The 14,082-nt window shown below is 29.0% G+C and overlaps 1 protein-coding gene across 1 annotated transcript; it reads right to left on the bottom strand.

Annotated features, from left to right (window-relative positions):
- Window positions 1-2,425: 2,425 nt before the first annotated feature.
- On the bottom strand, window positions 2,426-8,387 carry LOC113551566 (enolase-like). The gene is made up of 9 exons (XM_026953868.1): window positions 8,322-8,387; window positions 8,076-8,255; window positions 7,369-7,523; window positions 7,175-7,299; window positions 6,527-6,764; window positions 6,225-6,417; window positions 5,425-5,658; window positions 4,684-4,756; window positions 2,426-2,469 (listed from the first exon to the last, which is right to left on the bottom strand). The coding sequence occupies exons 1-9, from the start codon at window positions 8,382-8,384 to the stop codon at window positions 2,426-2,428; spliced, it is 1,305 nt and encodes a 434-aa protein (XP_026809669.1). The 5' UTR covers window positions 8,385-8,387.
- Window positions 8,388-14,082: the final 5,695 nt, after the last annotated feature.

Here is a 14,082-nt window from a genome sequence, read left to right as displayed (position 1 = left end):
TAACAAAAATTTTGTTTTTGTTTTTAAACTCTCTCTATTACGAAAACTGTCTTTAACGAAAGAAATCTCTTGGTCCCTTTAGATTCGTTATAAAGAGTTTTCACTGTACTTTTTATTGTTATATCTAGACACCAATAAAATCTGCACTGAATTAATTTGTTTTCTTTTGCAAGGAAAATTTAAGAATTTATTATTCGTTTTCCTAACTGTATATTTATATTTAATCTTTTTTCTATGGTATATTGCCAAGTGTAATTATCAATTAATCAGTCTAGCTATTACAGTGAATTTTCAGATTATAATTTTTAATCGATTGTAAAATAATATTAATTATAATTGATTATAATTGTATCAATTAATGTAGATTATAATTTATATTTAAATAATAACCGATTATAGATTAAGTATCAATTATAATCTATTATAATTTATGTATACATAATAACCAATTAATGTTTAAGTATCGGGTATTATACAAAAATGTCCGGGAAAAACCTAACCTAATCTAGATCCAAGTATCGATTATAACATTTATAACTGATAATAATTGATTAGAATGTATGTATAAAATAACTGATTATAATCGATATAATTTTCTACATATCGATTTATGAAAATAAAATAATCGCGCAGCCCTAGTCACACTGCGACAACCAGTGTGCACCTCCACATTCAAAGCTAAGATAGGGGCATTCGATATCAAATTCGAAGCAATTATCTTAAATAACTTGTATTGCGACACGTTACTAGGACACGACTTTCTTGTTATTAACGAAATATCTTGGGATTACGCCGCGTGTATAATCCACATGGGTAAGCAAATTCGTACGTTGACATTCTGGGAAGGGAAAGCGCAGCCACTCGCCACTAGTCACGACCTGTCGCAATTAGAATTTAGGAACGACAACGAAACTCGCGCGAAACTCACCAAAGTATTATGTATATACGCGGTAGTATTCAATGAAAAAGTAGGATGTACTAAATTAATTGAACACGAAATTTTGTTTAATGACCATCACCTATCGCACTCTAGCCATATCCGTATCCACAACTGAAATAAACTACTATCGATGATATGGTATGAGATATGGAATTCCTAGGGCTCGTTAAATTTAGCACCTCATTGTGGGCTGATCCCATAGTATTGGAAAAGAAAAAGGACGGATCATTCTGCCTATGTGCTGAGTACAGGCGGCTTAATGACGTAACCGAATCCGATGCGTACCCTACGCCAGATTAAAATACAGTAAAAAACTCTTTATAACGAATCTAAAGGGACCAAGAAATTTCTTTCGTTAAAGAGAGCTTTCGTAATAGAGAGAGTTTTTAAAAAAAAACAATATTTTTGTTAGAAATTACGTCGATAATAAAATGAATATATTCGATATCGAAAATAATGGTATTATTATGATATTAAAAGTAGATAATGAAAGAATGTTAAGAATGTAATCGTTCATGGAAATTTCGGCATTTTTGCCGAATATTTTTATAATTTATAATACTTAACACGTAAATTGTGTTATGAAACATACAATATTGTTTCGTTTTTGAGAGTGACTATACGTTATAGAGAATGAATGACTAATGGGTTATAAAGCAAACCAACCATTATTATCTAATGTTTACGTTATATAGAGTTTTTCGTTATAAAAAGTTTTCACTGTAAAATGATTAGGCAAATGCGGGGCTCAAAAATTGTCTGTGTATTTGATCTGTGAAATCGCTACTGGCAAGTAATATTGCACGAAAAAGCACAAAAATACACGGCATTCCGGCGCGTAGAGGCCTTTTCCAATTCCAAGTCCTCGCCTTCGGTCTAAATAATAGTCCAATGACCTTTGTGAGGCTCATGAACGAAGTCATGAAGGGGTACCAGGACGAGTTCGTACAAATTTATCTAGATGATATAGTAGTATTTTTAAGGAACGATTACAAACACCAGGCTCACTTAGACAAAATACGAGAGCAACTCAAGAGATACGGACTAACGTGCAAAAAAAAAATGTAAAATCGGTTTACGCGAAATTTCATTTTGGGGCACATAGTAAACGCGGAAAAGATCCAAAAGCAACCGGAAAAATTGACAATTTTCCGGTTCCGCCTAAGGTAACGAATGTACGAAAATTTTAGGTGTGTGCAAATGGTATAACCAATTCGTAGGCAATTACGCGGACACGATATCACCCCTAATAAATTTATTAAAACAAGGAATAAGGTGGAGATGGACTGATGTCGAATAACGCGCATTTAAATCAATCACGCGCTAGTCACGTCACCTAAATTGTCCCCACCAGATTACAGCAAACCATTTTGACTTCAAACCGATGCGAGCGAGATAGGCGCGAATGCAGTCCTATTCCAACGGGACGAGAGCCCTGAGGAAAGACAAACACAAACACGGTATGCCGCGGTAGAACGCGAGTGTCTAGCGGTAATCTGGGCGACCGACAAATTTCGTCCCTGCCCCGAGACCCGAAATTTTGAACTCATTACCGATAACTCGAAGCTGACGTGGTTACATAGGACTAAAGACAAAAATTCAAAATGAATACATTGGTCATTCCAACTAGCTAATTTAGATTTTAGTACGGTACACGTCCCGGGAATACATAACGAATTACCAGATTTGTTATCCTGTGACCCGGCACCCAGCACACCCGTAGACTTGGAGCGACTCGAGGAAAAATTGGTCGGAGCACCTACAACTCCGACGACCAATGTTGATCCCGAGGCCGACAACATTTTCTCTATGTTCGATAATCATGACAGTGACGACACCCCCCCCCCCCCTCACCACAACCACGCTTTTGATGTCAGGTGGGGAGGTCTCATATCAAACGAAATATACTTGACCGTTAGAACGGTATGTCTTTCATTAATATATAGGTCAGTGGTTTGGCGGGAGTCTACAAAATGTCTTTAATAATTTAATAATCTCAGAAAAGATTTAACACCAGGGACATTAAATTTTTTCTGAGATTATTAAATTATTATAGATATTTTGTAGACAACTTTGTGAAAATTGCCAAACTAATGACCTATTTATTAATGAAGGACATACCGTCCTGTTGGATGGATAAATGTGATAACACGTATGAAGAACTAAAAAGTAAACTTATGAATCCAACTTTGTTAACTTATTCAGATTGGGAAAAGAGGAAATTTAAATTAATGCCGATGCAAGTCAATTTGCTATTGGAGCTGTTTTGTTGCTAGGCGAAACACCTCATGAAAAACCCATTGTATACACTAGGAGAACTCTAAATCAGGCGGAGACCAATTATAGCATTATAAAAAAAGAACTTTTGGCCACCATTTAGGCCGTCAAACATTTTTAACCTTACCTTTACGGTCGTACTTTTTCTATTATTACTGATCATCGACCACTTACATATTTATTTGGGTTGAAGGACGCATCGTCTCAGTTAATGAGATGGCGCATCAAACAAAACCCCGATTTTACCGATACCCAGTAATGTGATCGTGACACACAGGGTCGTGACATTCGAGAAATTTTAACAAACAAAAATATTTCGAGCATGATTTTTGTAGGCTTGAATAAATTCATTATGCATAAGTTCAACGACCAATTAATTGTTTTTATCTTAACAAAATGTATTTTCGACAAATTAATTAGACGTATAAAATACAACAATTTAATTGACCAATTATCAGAAAATTAGTAATACAAATTTCATTAACAAATTAAATTTTTTCAGGATTTTTTTACATTAACACTTTACTATGTTGGAGTGAGCGCACAACGGTTCACTGACGACAAACTTACATAAAAGTTAGGTATATATTACGAAAACCGAGGACCGATTAAGATAGTAACCACTACATGGGAACTTACCGCATACGTTCACATTACAAATTTACAACTTATGAACAACGATGGGGGGAATTGACCAATATATAAATGACACGGAAGTGATGTGTGTCCCCATTAAAAATAATATCGATAACCATTGTGGGGACTTTTTACTGTTTACTTTAAAACTATTTTAGGACATTAAGCGTAAAAAGGATCTAGTCTTCCCGTCTATAGGTTTTAAAACTAGAGATAGACGTGGTATTGTTAATAAAATAAGCAAAACAGCACGACTTTTATTCAAATTATGCGACGCGGAATGTATGAGTAAATTTAACGCTAATATTAATCACTTTTCGGTAAATAACGAGAGTTAATTTAAGTTTATTGAAGAGCAAATGGAAATTATTAGATTTAATCAAGAGCAAGAGGATTTAGAAATAAAAGAGTAGAACTAACAATGGCAAATCTTAAAAATAACACAATTGACCAATTTATGAAAAATTACCTTTTAATACATTTTAATTTCCCTAACTTAATACTCACTAAATATATTTATGAAACGAATACACTATTAGAACAATACAAATGACTAAAATAGGGCAAATGCACCCAAGCTTATTATCTCCAAACAACTACTACAAAATCCAATCAAAGTAACAAAAAGTTGTGAAAACAAATCAATACAAACCTTTTCTTAAACAGGTAGTTTCGGCGGAATCGATAATTCCCCGTTTTTAGGGGTGTAATTAGTTAATGATTTACCTTTGCACTGATTTCTAGATATATACAATTATCCAAACCATTTGAGTTATCTTCGACGGTTTCTTTTGGTTTTTTTCCTTTTTCTTTTTCTTTTTCTTTTTTTATTTCTCTTTCAATTCTAATTAGACGGTTATACTTGACGTTACGTTCTGAACGGCAAGGGGCGCCAGCCTTGATCTAAAATAAATAATTATTTACTTAGTTATGTACAATTCATATAAAGTATTATAAACAATCAGTTTACAACAGTATTATATCTTTTAACATTAATATTTAAATACTTACTTATCAAGTAGTCAATCAAGCAATTAAATCAGCAATACTATATAGTCTACACAAAATAAAAAATCAGATGTATACCAAAGCAGTGGATAAAAGATCTTACAGTGATTTCTAAATCTAATATTTAAAGTTTATATGATATTTCTTTCGTTATCTTAGAAAAATTAAATACAAACAATTTGATGAAAAACAGCCAAAAGGGATGAATCCTTTGTGAATTATATACAATTTTAAAAATGGATACGGGAATTTAGATTTTTGAATAATTAAATTAAAAAAATCAACACTAAACTCACAGGTACACACTACCAATGTTAAATACTGTGTTTCCTTTTTATTCCTCAATAATATCACTCAACAAATGTGAACAAAGCAAGGAAATTATTCAATTTTCAGTTTCTATGCGAGTGTTTAACATTTTTTAAGACAATTGTCTTTAAATAGGAGCTAGTTCTTTTTCCTCAGATACCGTAAAAATAAGAACTAAAGTATACCACAAACTTAAAAATGAAGCAAACTAGAACTAAAGCATTAACAAATTAAATCAGTGCTTAAAAACTTACTTCTTTAGCACCCAATCCAACAACTAAATCAGCAATGAATGTATCTTCAGTTTCTCCTGAACGATGAGATACCATCGTACTCCATCCATTCTTTTTAGCTAACAGATGTGCATCAATGGATTCAGTTATAGTACCAATCTGGTTGATTTTAAGCAACAAGCAGTTGCACGCTTTTTTATTAATAGCTTTGGTAATACGTATTGGATTGGTCACAGTTAAATCATCGCCAACAACCTATACATCAAGGTACAACCCATATATATTTTATAAAAACCCGAAAGCTAGGATTTATAAATGAAAATCATAAAGAATTAAGTGTTTTGCTAGTAAAGTACTAGTATAAATTAATTGTTGTACCTAAAAAAATCTTTTAATCAGTGTTTTATGAACTATTTGGGACCAACTTATTTAAATTCTTATTTTATTTGACAAAAATCAAAATATTTATTTAAAGAAAACCGCAATTTCTAAAGATAGAGAGAAATATGTTTATTGAGATTAAATATATAGAATATTTCAATTTAAAAATACTCATCATATATCGCTTCAAAATTAAAATTGAAAAAAGAAAATGAAAATGTCAACTTGAAGTTTTAATGTTTAATATTACGATTAGGTTAATTCATGCTTATATTAAATCTTACAACACTAAATTAGAACAGCTGAATAATAAAGTCGTACTATTTAACAAAATTATAAAATAGTGACAATACATTCTAAAGAAATGACCTCTTATACATCATTTAGAATTGTGAAATGATTTTAATAAGTTTAAATAACTAATTTAATGATAAATATACCTGGATGTTAGTGGATTTAGTAAATTTAGTCCACGCCTCCCAATGATTTTCATCAAATGGATCTTCAATTGTTATGACTGGGAATTCATTTACTATTTCTTGGTAAAAGGCTAATAATTGATCAGCTGATACAATTTTTGTCTTATCTTTACTGGCAGATTTATTTTTAAAGTCTAAATCGTACATTCCATCACTGCAATTATTATTAAAATTATTGGAATTCGTATTATATATTTTATTATAATCATATTATACAAAATTAAAGTAATTATATAAATTTTTAACAAAATAAATTGCTTTACACGTAGAACTCAGAAGCAGCAACGTCTATACCAATTTTAATTTTTCCCACATATCCCGCCTTTTTGATAGCTGTTTCAATTAACCGTAAACATTCTTTGTTATCGATAATATTTGGAGCAAAACCACCTTCATCACCAATTAATGTGGCATGCAATCCATACTTATCCTTAATGACATTCTTCAGATTCTGGTAAACTTCTGACCCCATTCGCAAAGCCTCAGAGAAAGATCTTGCTCCTATTTATAAACATTTGTTTATAACAAGGTTACTATAGAAACTGATAATCGGATATTTTTCCAGCTTTTTTCACTTTCATTAAGTGGCATTATTGATAATTAAAAAAAAAAAAAAAACTAATTCTTGTATATGAAAAATAAAGCAGTTTTTTAGTGAGTTTCAAAATGATTTTTTAATTTAATCTTACGAAATAGTGTGATAAAACAATATGCAAAATGTTATTAATGTAAACCAAATTATTATAAACATTTTATGAACATAAAATATTTGACAAAAAATAAAGTACATATTGTTCAATTTTAAAAAAATATAAAATATTTGAATTCATTAACAAGTTTAGTTAACTAATTGAAATAATTAACATTGATACTCAGTATTTATAATAATACTTTATCTTTTAACTCATTACCAGTAGGCAGAATCATAAATTCTTGCATAGCCAACTTATTTCCTGCATGGGAACCACCATTTATTACATTAAAAGCTGGAACAGGCAAAGCAATTTGTTTGTTTCCAGCTAAGTTAGCTATGTGCCTAAAAATGTCATAATAATTAGTTAAATATGACTCATTTTTTAATACAATTTAATGTTTATATATTTACTTGTAAAGAGGAATGCCTTCCTGTCGAGCACCCGCATTAGTTACAGCTATTGAAACTCCCAATATAGCATTGGCACCAAGCTTAGATTTGTTTGGAGTTCCATCCAATTTAATCATAAGATCATCAATGGCTCTTTGCTCAGTAACTTTGAGTCCCTGTAGAAAATATAAATGATAATAAAATATGTTATTATATTTTGGATTTTAATTCGTAACAGTGAAATTTAAATAATTATTGTTTAGATTTGGGTAGGGGCAATAATGAATGTATTCGTTAAATAATGATATTTTTTTTTTATGTCTATTGACTATTTGTTCTGGAAAAAAATCTTTTATCTTTAACTTCAATTGAGGATTCTGTTAACAGTTTAAGATTTAAATTTCAATAAAATCATTTTGATTTTTTTTTATAATAGATAACCAAATCTGAAGACTTGCAATTTTCATGTAATATTTATTTTCTAGATATGATAAAATGTTGAAATAATTTATATATTCTTGAGCTATTAATAAAGATTTAAAATTTTTATTTTTACAAAGCATATGCATAGGGTAGATGACTTGTAGCATTTGCACATTTGTTATGTAATACAGCTACACCTATTTCTTTTTAATAAAACATGAATTTTAACTAATATCAATTATCTCAGCTATTACATAGATATCATTGTGATATTTCAGTTTATTAATTAAAATTTTTTTAATTACCGATTTTATAAGAGCAGGTGCGATAATGTTTTCTATGTTGTTAATAGCAGTATTCACTCCTTTTCCGAGAAAATAGCATTCGTCATTATCACGAAGTTCTAATGCTTCATATTTACCAGTACTAGCACCAGATGGTACTGCTGCGTGGAAAACTAGACCATTTTTAATGGTTAAGTCAACCTAATTATTACATGTGTAATTAGATATATTTAATTTGCTAACAGAACTATAAAAATGAATACTTACTGCGACAGTGGGAAGACCTCTGGAGTCCAAAATTGTATAAGCTTCAATCTTTGAAATAGTCATATTATTGTCACCAGTAGAGCTGAAATTTATAGATGTAATAAAAAATAAAAAATGTGTACATATATATGTAATTAAATATATATATAAATAAATATATCATGGATTAAAAAGTAAGTAGCTTAATTATGACTAATTTATACAATTGAATGTTTATATATTTACCAGTTAAAATAATTGGTTATCATGCCAGCACCATCTACAACAATATTACCCAATTTTTTCAAAAATTGTCCAACAGTATCTTTAATTGTAGCGATGGATCCCTATAAAAAACATGAATGATAATTATAAATCTTATTATATCTTGAATCTTAATCTTAATTTTTATTATGTCAAATGTACAAGACTGGGAAAATTCCGAGAGATTTTGGATGTAATAAATGGTTAAAAAACCCAAAAGCCAACCAGTGTGAAAATGTTAAGACCCTAACCTTGATATCAACTAAAACTAAAGTACTAGCAATAATTGTAAGCAAAAAGATAAGTGTAAGAAGATAGAAGCTAAGTTAGCGAACAATCAATATGATTTTTGGAAGAACAAAAGAACCAAAGGCTATTTTAAATCTGAGAATACTAGGAAAACAAATTGAGAGACAAAAGAGAAAGCTTTCGATAACATAAACTGGACGTCTATCTAAAATTTTGGAAGAAACAGAGATTGATTTTAAAGATAGGCCTATTCTTTATAAGATTTATGAAGAACAAGAAGGCTGGTATTGAAGGCAATTGAATGGTATTGAAACTATTTTATTTTGCATAATTATCTATATTATATTATATTACGTATTTAACTATTATTATTATTATTAAGCATTATTTAGAAATTAGCGTATACCTATTTGCACGATGCACCCCCCTGATAAAATTGGTTGTCTTCCGCCGCGCCGTGTAGAAAATAACATACATAGGTTATTATTTATTTTATTTTTACTAAATTTTGCTTTTTTTAGCGTTAGCTAAACAAATTGTAAAACTTATTATTTTACTATTTTAATACATTTTACTTACGAGAATGTTTGAATTGTTTTTTTAAATGTTTATATTTAAATTTAAGAAAATTATGGTAAACTGAGTGTATCTTATACCTATACTATTGATTAAAAAAGAATACAATCAGTGGAATCAACATAAACAAATATCCGGCGAAATTGATAGGCGGAGGAATTGATATTGAAACGGCGGAATCGATAAAACCCCGTTAATATAAATACTAAAATAGTATTAATAAATATGCTACAATATTGTCTTAGGTAATAGATAATAATTTTTGAAATAATAACTTACTTCTTTTGGAGATTCATCTTTATTTGAATCTATAATAGGATAAAAATATAAAATACATTTCGTATACTATAATTTTAAAAAATTTGGCAATTTATTACTTTCTGGGGAAGTGTGATAGGAATTACATTGACTGCTGAAAGCCATGGACCTGTGTAACAGCTCATTACCGCGCCAGCACGGATGAAGAGAAGTGTGCCAGTACGGACGAAGAGACACCAAACTGAAAATTATTTTTACTTAATTTATCTTTTAATATGCATTAACAATATTCATTATCTAATGTTGTTTTAATTGAAGATACATCTGCAATTGTTTCATATTTGTATAATTAATTAGTTTTAATATTAATTATAGTAAATAGTTATAAGTGTAATCATATTTAAAATTACTATTATTTATTTATCGTCAGTTTATAATATAATATACTATAGGTACGTAGCTTTCCGTAAAATAATGAAATTTAAATTTAAATTAACCTTGTATTAAATTTTAAAGATTTTTGGGATTTTTTTTTATCGGCATTTCAAGAAAAAAAATTTAGAAAAATCGAAAATTTCAATGGTCTATAAATAGTTTTAAAATACTCTAAGTATTTTAAAAATTTAAATCTAAATAGATAACGCTAATATAAACATTTGGTGAAAATTTCAAGTATTTACAATGATTAATTTTTGAGTTACAGCAAAATAAAAATATCGATTTTGTCCTAAATTGATCGTACGTAAAAATTCCCGTTTTTCCGTTACTTTTTTAGGGTTTTACTGACGCTTTTGAATACTAAGACAAAAGGTTGAATGTTCTCAATCGTTCTGTAGCCCCTAGTAGTTAGCACTATTATAGAGGAGATTTATTTAATAGTTCAGATATCTACCTTTTACCAGCGTCGGTGAACCCGGATCGGCGGACTGGATAATTAATGGTTCGCGATAGTGGTGCAGAACTTGTTAATCTAAAAAAAATAAATAAAGAATAGACAAGAATATTTTTATTTTTAAATAATTTTAATTGTAGGTACTACGTACTTTTTGAAGATGGCTGTGGCTCTATACATTTTATAACAGAACATTATAATATAATATAATATAAGATTATTTAATAATTACTACTATGCGTGAATTATAAATATTTTCAAAAATCAGTTATAATCGATTAGAAAAAAATTATTTGTTTATTACAAACAACCTAACCTAACCGTGGTAACGAAAAATATTATTATTTTAAAATGATGTAGTTAAATTATTAGTTTGATAAAATTATAACAAATTAAGTATAATAGAGAAACATTTTTAAATGATTTAAGATTTAGACCTGAAATACAACGAATAAAATTATTATTTTTGTGATATATAAAAGTTATAATTGACTAAGGTCCTCTAATCTTTCTTTCTTTTTTTTAAAAAATACTTAACTAAATTAAATAACACGCAGTAATTAATTGTTAGGAATATTATAAGTTTAATGATACATCACAAATTAAATTATTAATTTAAGTTTAATAATACAACAAGTTTAGATATAAAAATAATGAAATATTTATTTAATACTGTATAAATATTTGGAATAATTTTATGGTACACATCTAGCAATAATTTAGGGTGACTAGATGTCCCGTTTAAAACGGGATTGTCCCTTTTTTGATCATCGTGTCCCGTTGTCCTGACAAACTTCAAACGGGACGCTTTTTATCGCGTTTTAACCCCGTTTTTACATATTATTACATTATATTTTTAAAATAAATGGATCTATAAAACAAATCTAAAATAGTTTAGTTTAGCTTAGTTGATAAAAAGAAAATTTTCTTAATTATTTAAAAAACTTGTATTAGTTTTTAAATGCAACATTATTGTGTTGGTTATTATAATAAAATAATAAATATTCCTTAACATTTTCGAACACTTTTATTATTTAGGTTAGGTTAATTAACTCAAAAGGGTAAAGTAACAATAATAATTTTTTTTAAGTGGAGCCCCCCGGGTGTAACAACTGTCCCGTTTTTTATTTTATTTTTTAAATGGTTACCCTTCTAGCTCTTAGTTTAAAAGCTTAACATTCAAAACTTCGAATGATATAAAATATATTTACAGTTATTACAATACATTTAAGGTAGAAAAAAAATATTCATATTACAAAATACAAGTATTTAACAGACATAAATCATAATAATAATAATAATAGTTATGATAATAAATTTGTGCTATGTACATTGGACAGGCTTCGAGAGTTTTAAAGAAATTCACTGTCATTTATTGGTCATAATAATATATAAATTTAAAAATTAAAAGTATGGCAAATTATTTCAGGTAATTATGTGTTTGTTATTATTTTATTTTAGTGCTTTGTACAAAACTTTGTGAATTGTTATTTGTGTATTTTGGTTTTTTTCTTATATTTTGTTTAAATAACTAGCACATTATTCGTTGCAATTGCAAAAGTCGCAAAACACTCTGGAAACTTAGTTTAGCCGATCTAACCAATTAATTGAATGAACTCTTCCATCCTTTGCTAAAATTATTTGTTGATATTTTATTAATTATTATTAACGATACATTTTTAATCGCTTGGAGTTTTATACTCCAAATTTGAAGAAGGAATTTAAGTGTACCATTTTTCCCGTTAATATATTATGTTGAATCAAAATAAGATATTAATGGAAATAGTTTTTGGGTAAAAGTTAAATACATATTAACTATTTCATTAGGTATTTATTCAACTTTGAAAACCGCTTAAAATATAGTATTATCATTTTACATTGTTTTGCAATTTGTTCGTTATCATTATACATTTTAGATAATCCACAAAAATTTTGAATTTAGTTTAGTAGTTTGGTTTTGGTTAAGAGTGCAATTTAGAGTGTATAAAGGTTATGTTCTACTGTGTCATCAAACTCATTCCTCATACTAGTCATACTGATTGCGATCACGATCCGCGATCAAAAGTCTTATGCAGTTTAATTTTATATTATCATGCAAAATATCTTTCCTGGTTTATGTATATATTTTTACCGTACGAAGTGTCCATGGTATGCAACTCAAACAACATATAGTACAAAGTGTTCGTTTACCATCATTTTCGTACAATATACTTTATGAATAATTTGAATGATATAAATAGCCACAGATCTATTTAGTGTTATTTACTTAATAAATTACAAATAGGTGATTAGTTATGAAATTATCTACATATTACAATGTATAATTATTATTTGAGTAAACAGTAAACATTAATAAATTTAATTAAAATTATAATTTTTGAAAACTGTTTGCGTATAACTGTGTATTGTAGCTCGTGGGAAGCTGGTGTACCTATATGGCTATTTACTGAAAATTTTATAAGTAAGTGCAAACGCTTTACGCTTTACAGTACTGCAGTATGGTACATTGAAATCCACGCGCTACGCCAGTAGTAGTGCTTATAAAAGGTAATATATAATTTGATTATCACAAAAATCTCATAAGTATAATAATAAATAAATTACAAGTAATATCATGAAAATTGTTCAGACTATAGGCTTGTTAACCAAAACATATGAATAAAAAAAATAATGGTCTAAAAAACCAGTTTTTTTTAATAGTATTAGTATTATGATATTATTGATATTTATTCATGATTCTTAATCATAATATTATGATGCCAATAAGTACAAGGTTTAGGTAATATGTATATTATAATCTTTTTTCTTTCTTCTGATCTCATATAATAAAACGCGAAAAATAGTTCGTTTACTATATAATGAATGCGGTGCGGTCGCATAGAAAAAATCTCTATGTCATAAGGTCTATGTGCATTGTGCGCCTTGCGGTCGATTACATTAATTATTAATTATTATTATTTCTACTAGCGTGATTTTTCGAATATTTTCCACTTTTCACAGGATTTTAACTAGACTTTTCCACAGTTTTCCCAAACTGTTTTTTTCATATTCGCGTAATGTGCGTCTTTTGAAAGCCGTACGTGTACAGTTTTTTCGCCGTTTGCGTTTGTAGCGGTCGCGATCGCGGTACCTATAACGAGTACGACTGCCGACGACGGTCCCCCGGACGTTTTTCTTCGCTTTTTATTAACTCACATAAGATCGCAAACGCCGATCGATGTACGACTGTACGACATATTTATTCTATTTTTTTGTTTAAGCTTACACGTATACTATATTACGCGATTCGACGCCGTCGCATTGCTTACCTGATTAGGTTTAGATGCATGAAAATTGAACTTCCCCCTGAATTATTAAATAATGGATTATTTAATACTCAAACATGGCAATCGACTAACATTTTTTCCTACAAAACAGCTTCAGACTTTCGACGTCAGGAGTACAGGTATCGATTTGCATCGATTGAGGGCTGATAGCTAGATCCCTAATTACCAATTTTCATATTTATATTTTTTTTTTATTTATTCATTCAAAAATAAACCG

Source organism: Rhopalosiphum maidis, chromosome 2, assembly GCF_003676215.2.
Source record: "Rhopalosiphum maidis isolate BTI-1 chromosome 2, ASM367621v3, whole genome shotgun sequence".
NCBI lineage: Eukaryota > Metazoa > Arthropoda > Insecta > Hemiptera > Aphididae > Rhopalosiphum > Rhopalosiphum maidis.
Note: the sequence above shows the minus strand (reverse complement) of the source record. Positions and strands in the feature narration are given on the sequence as shown.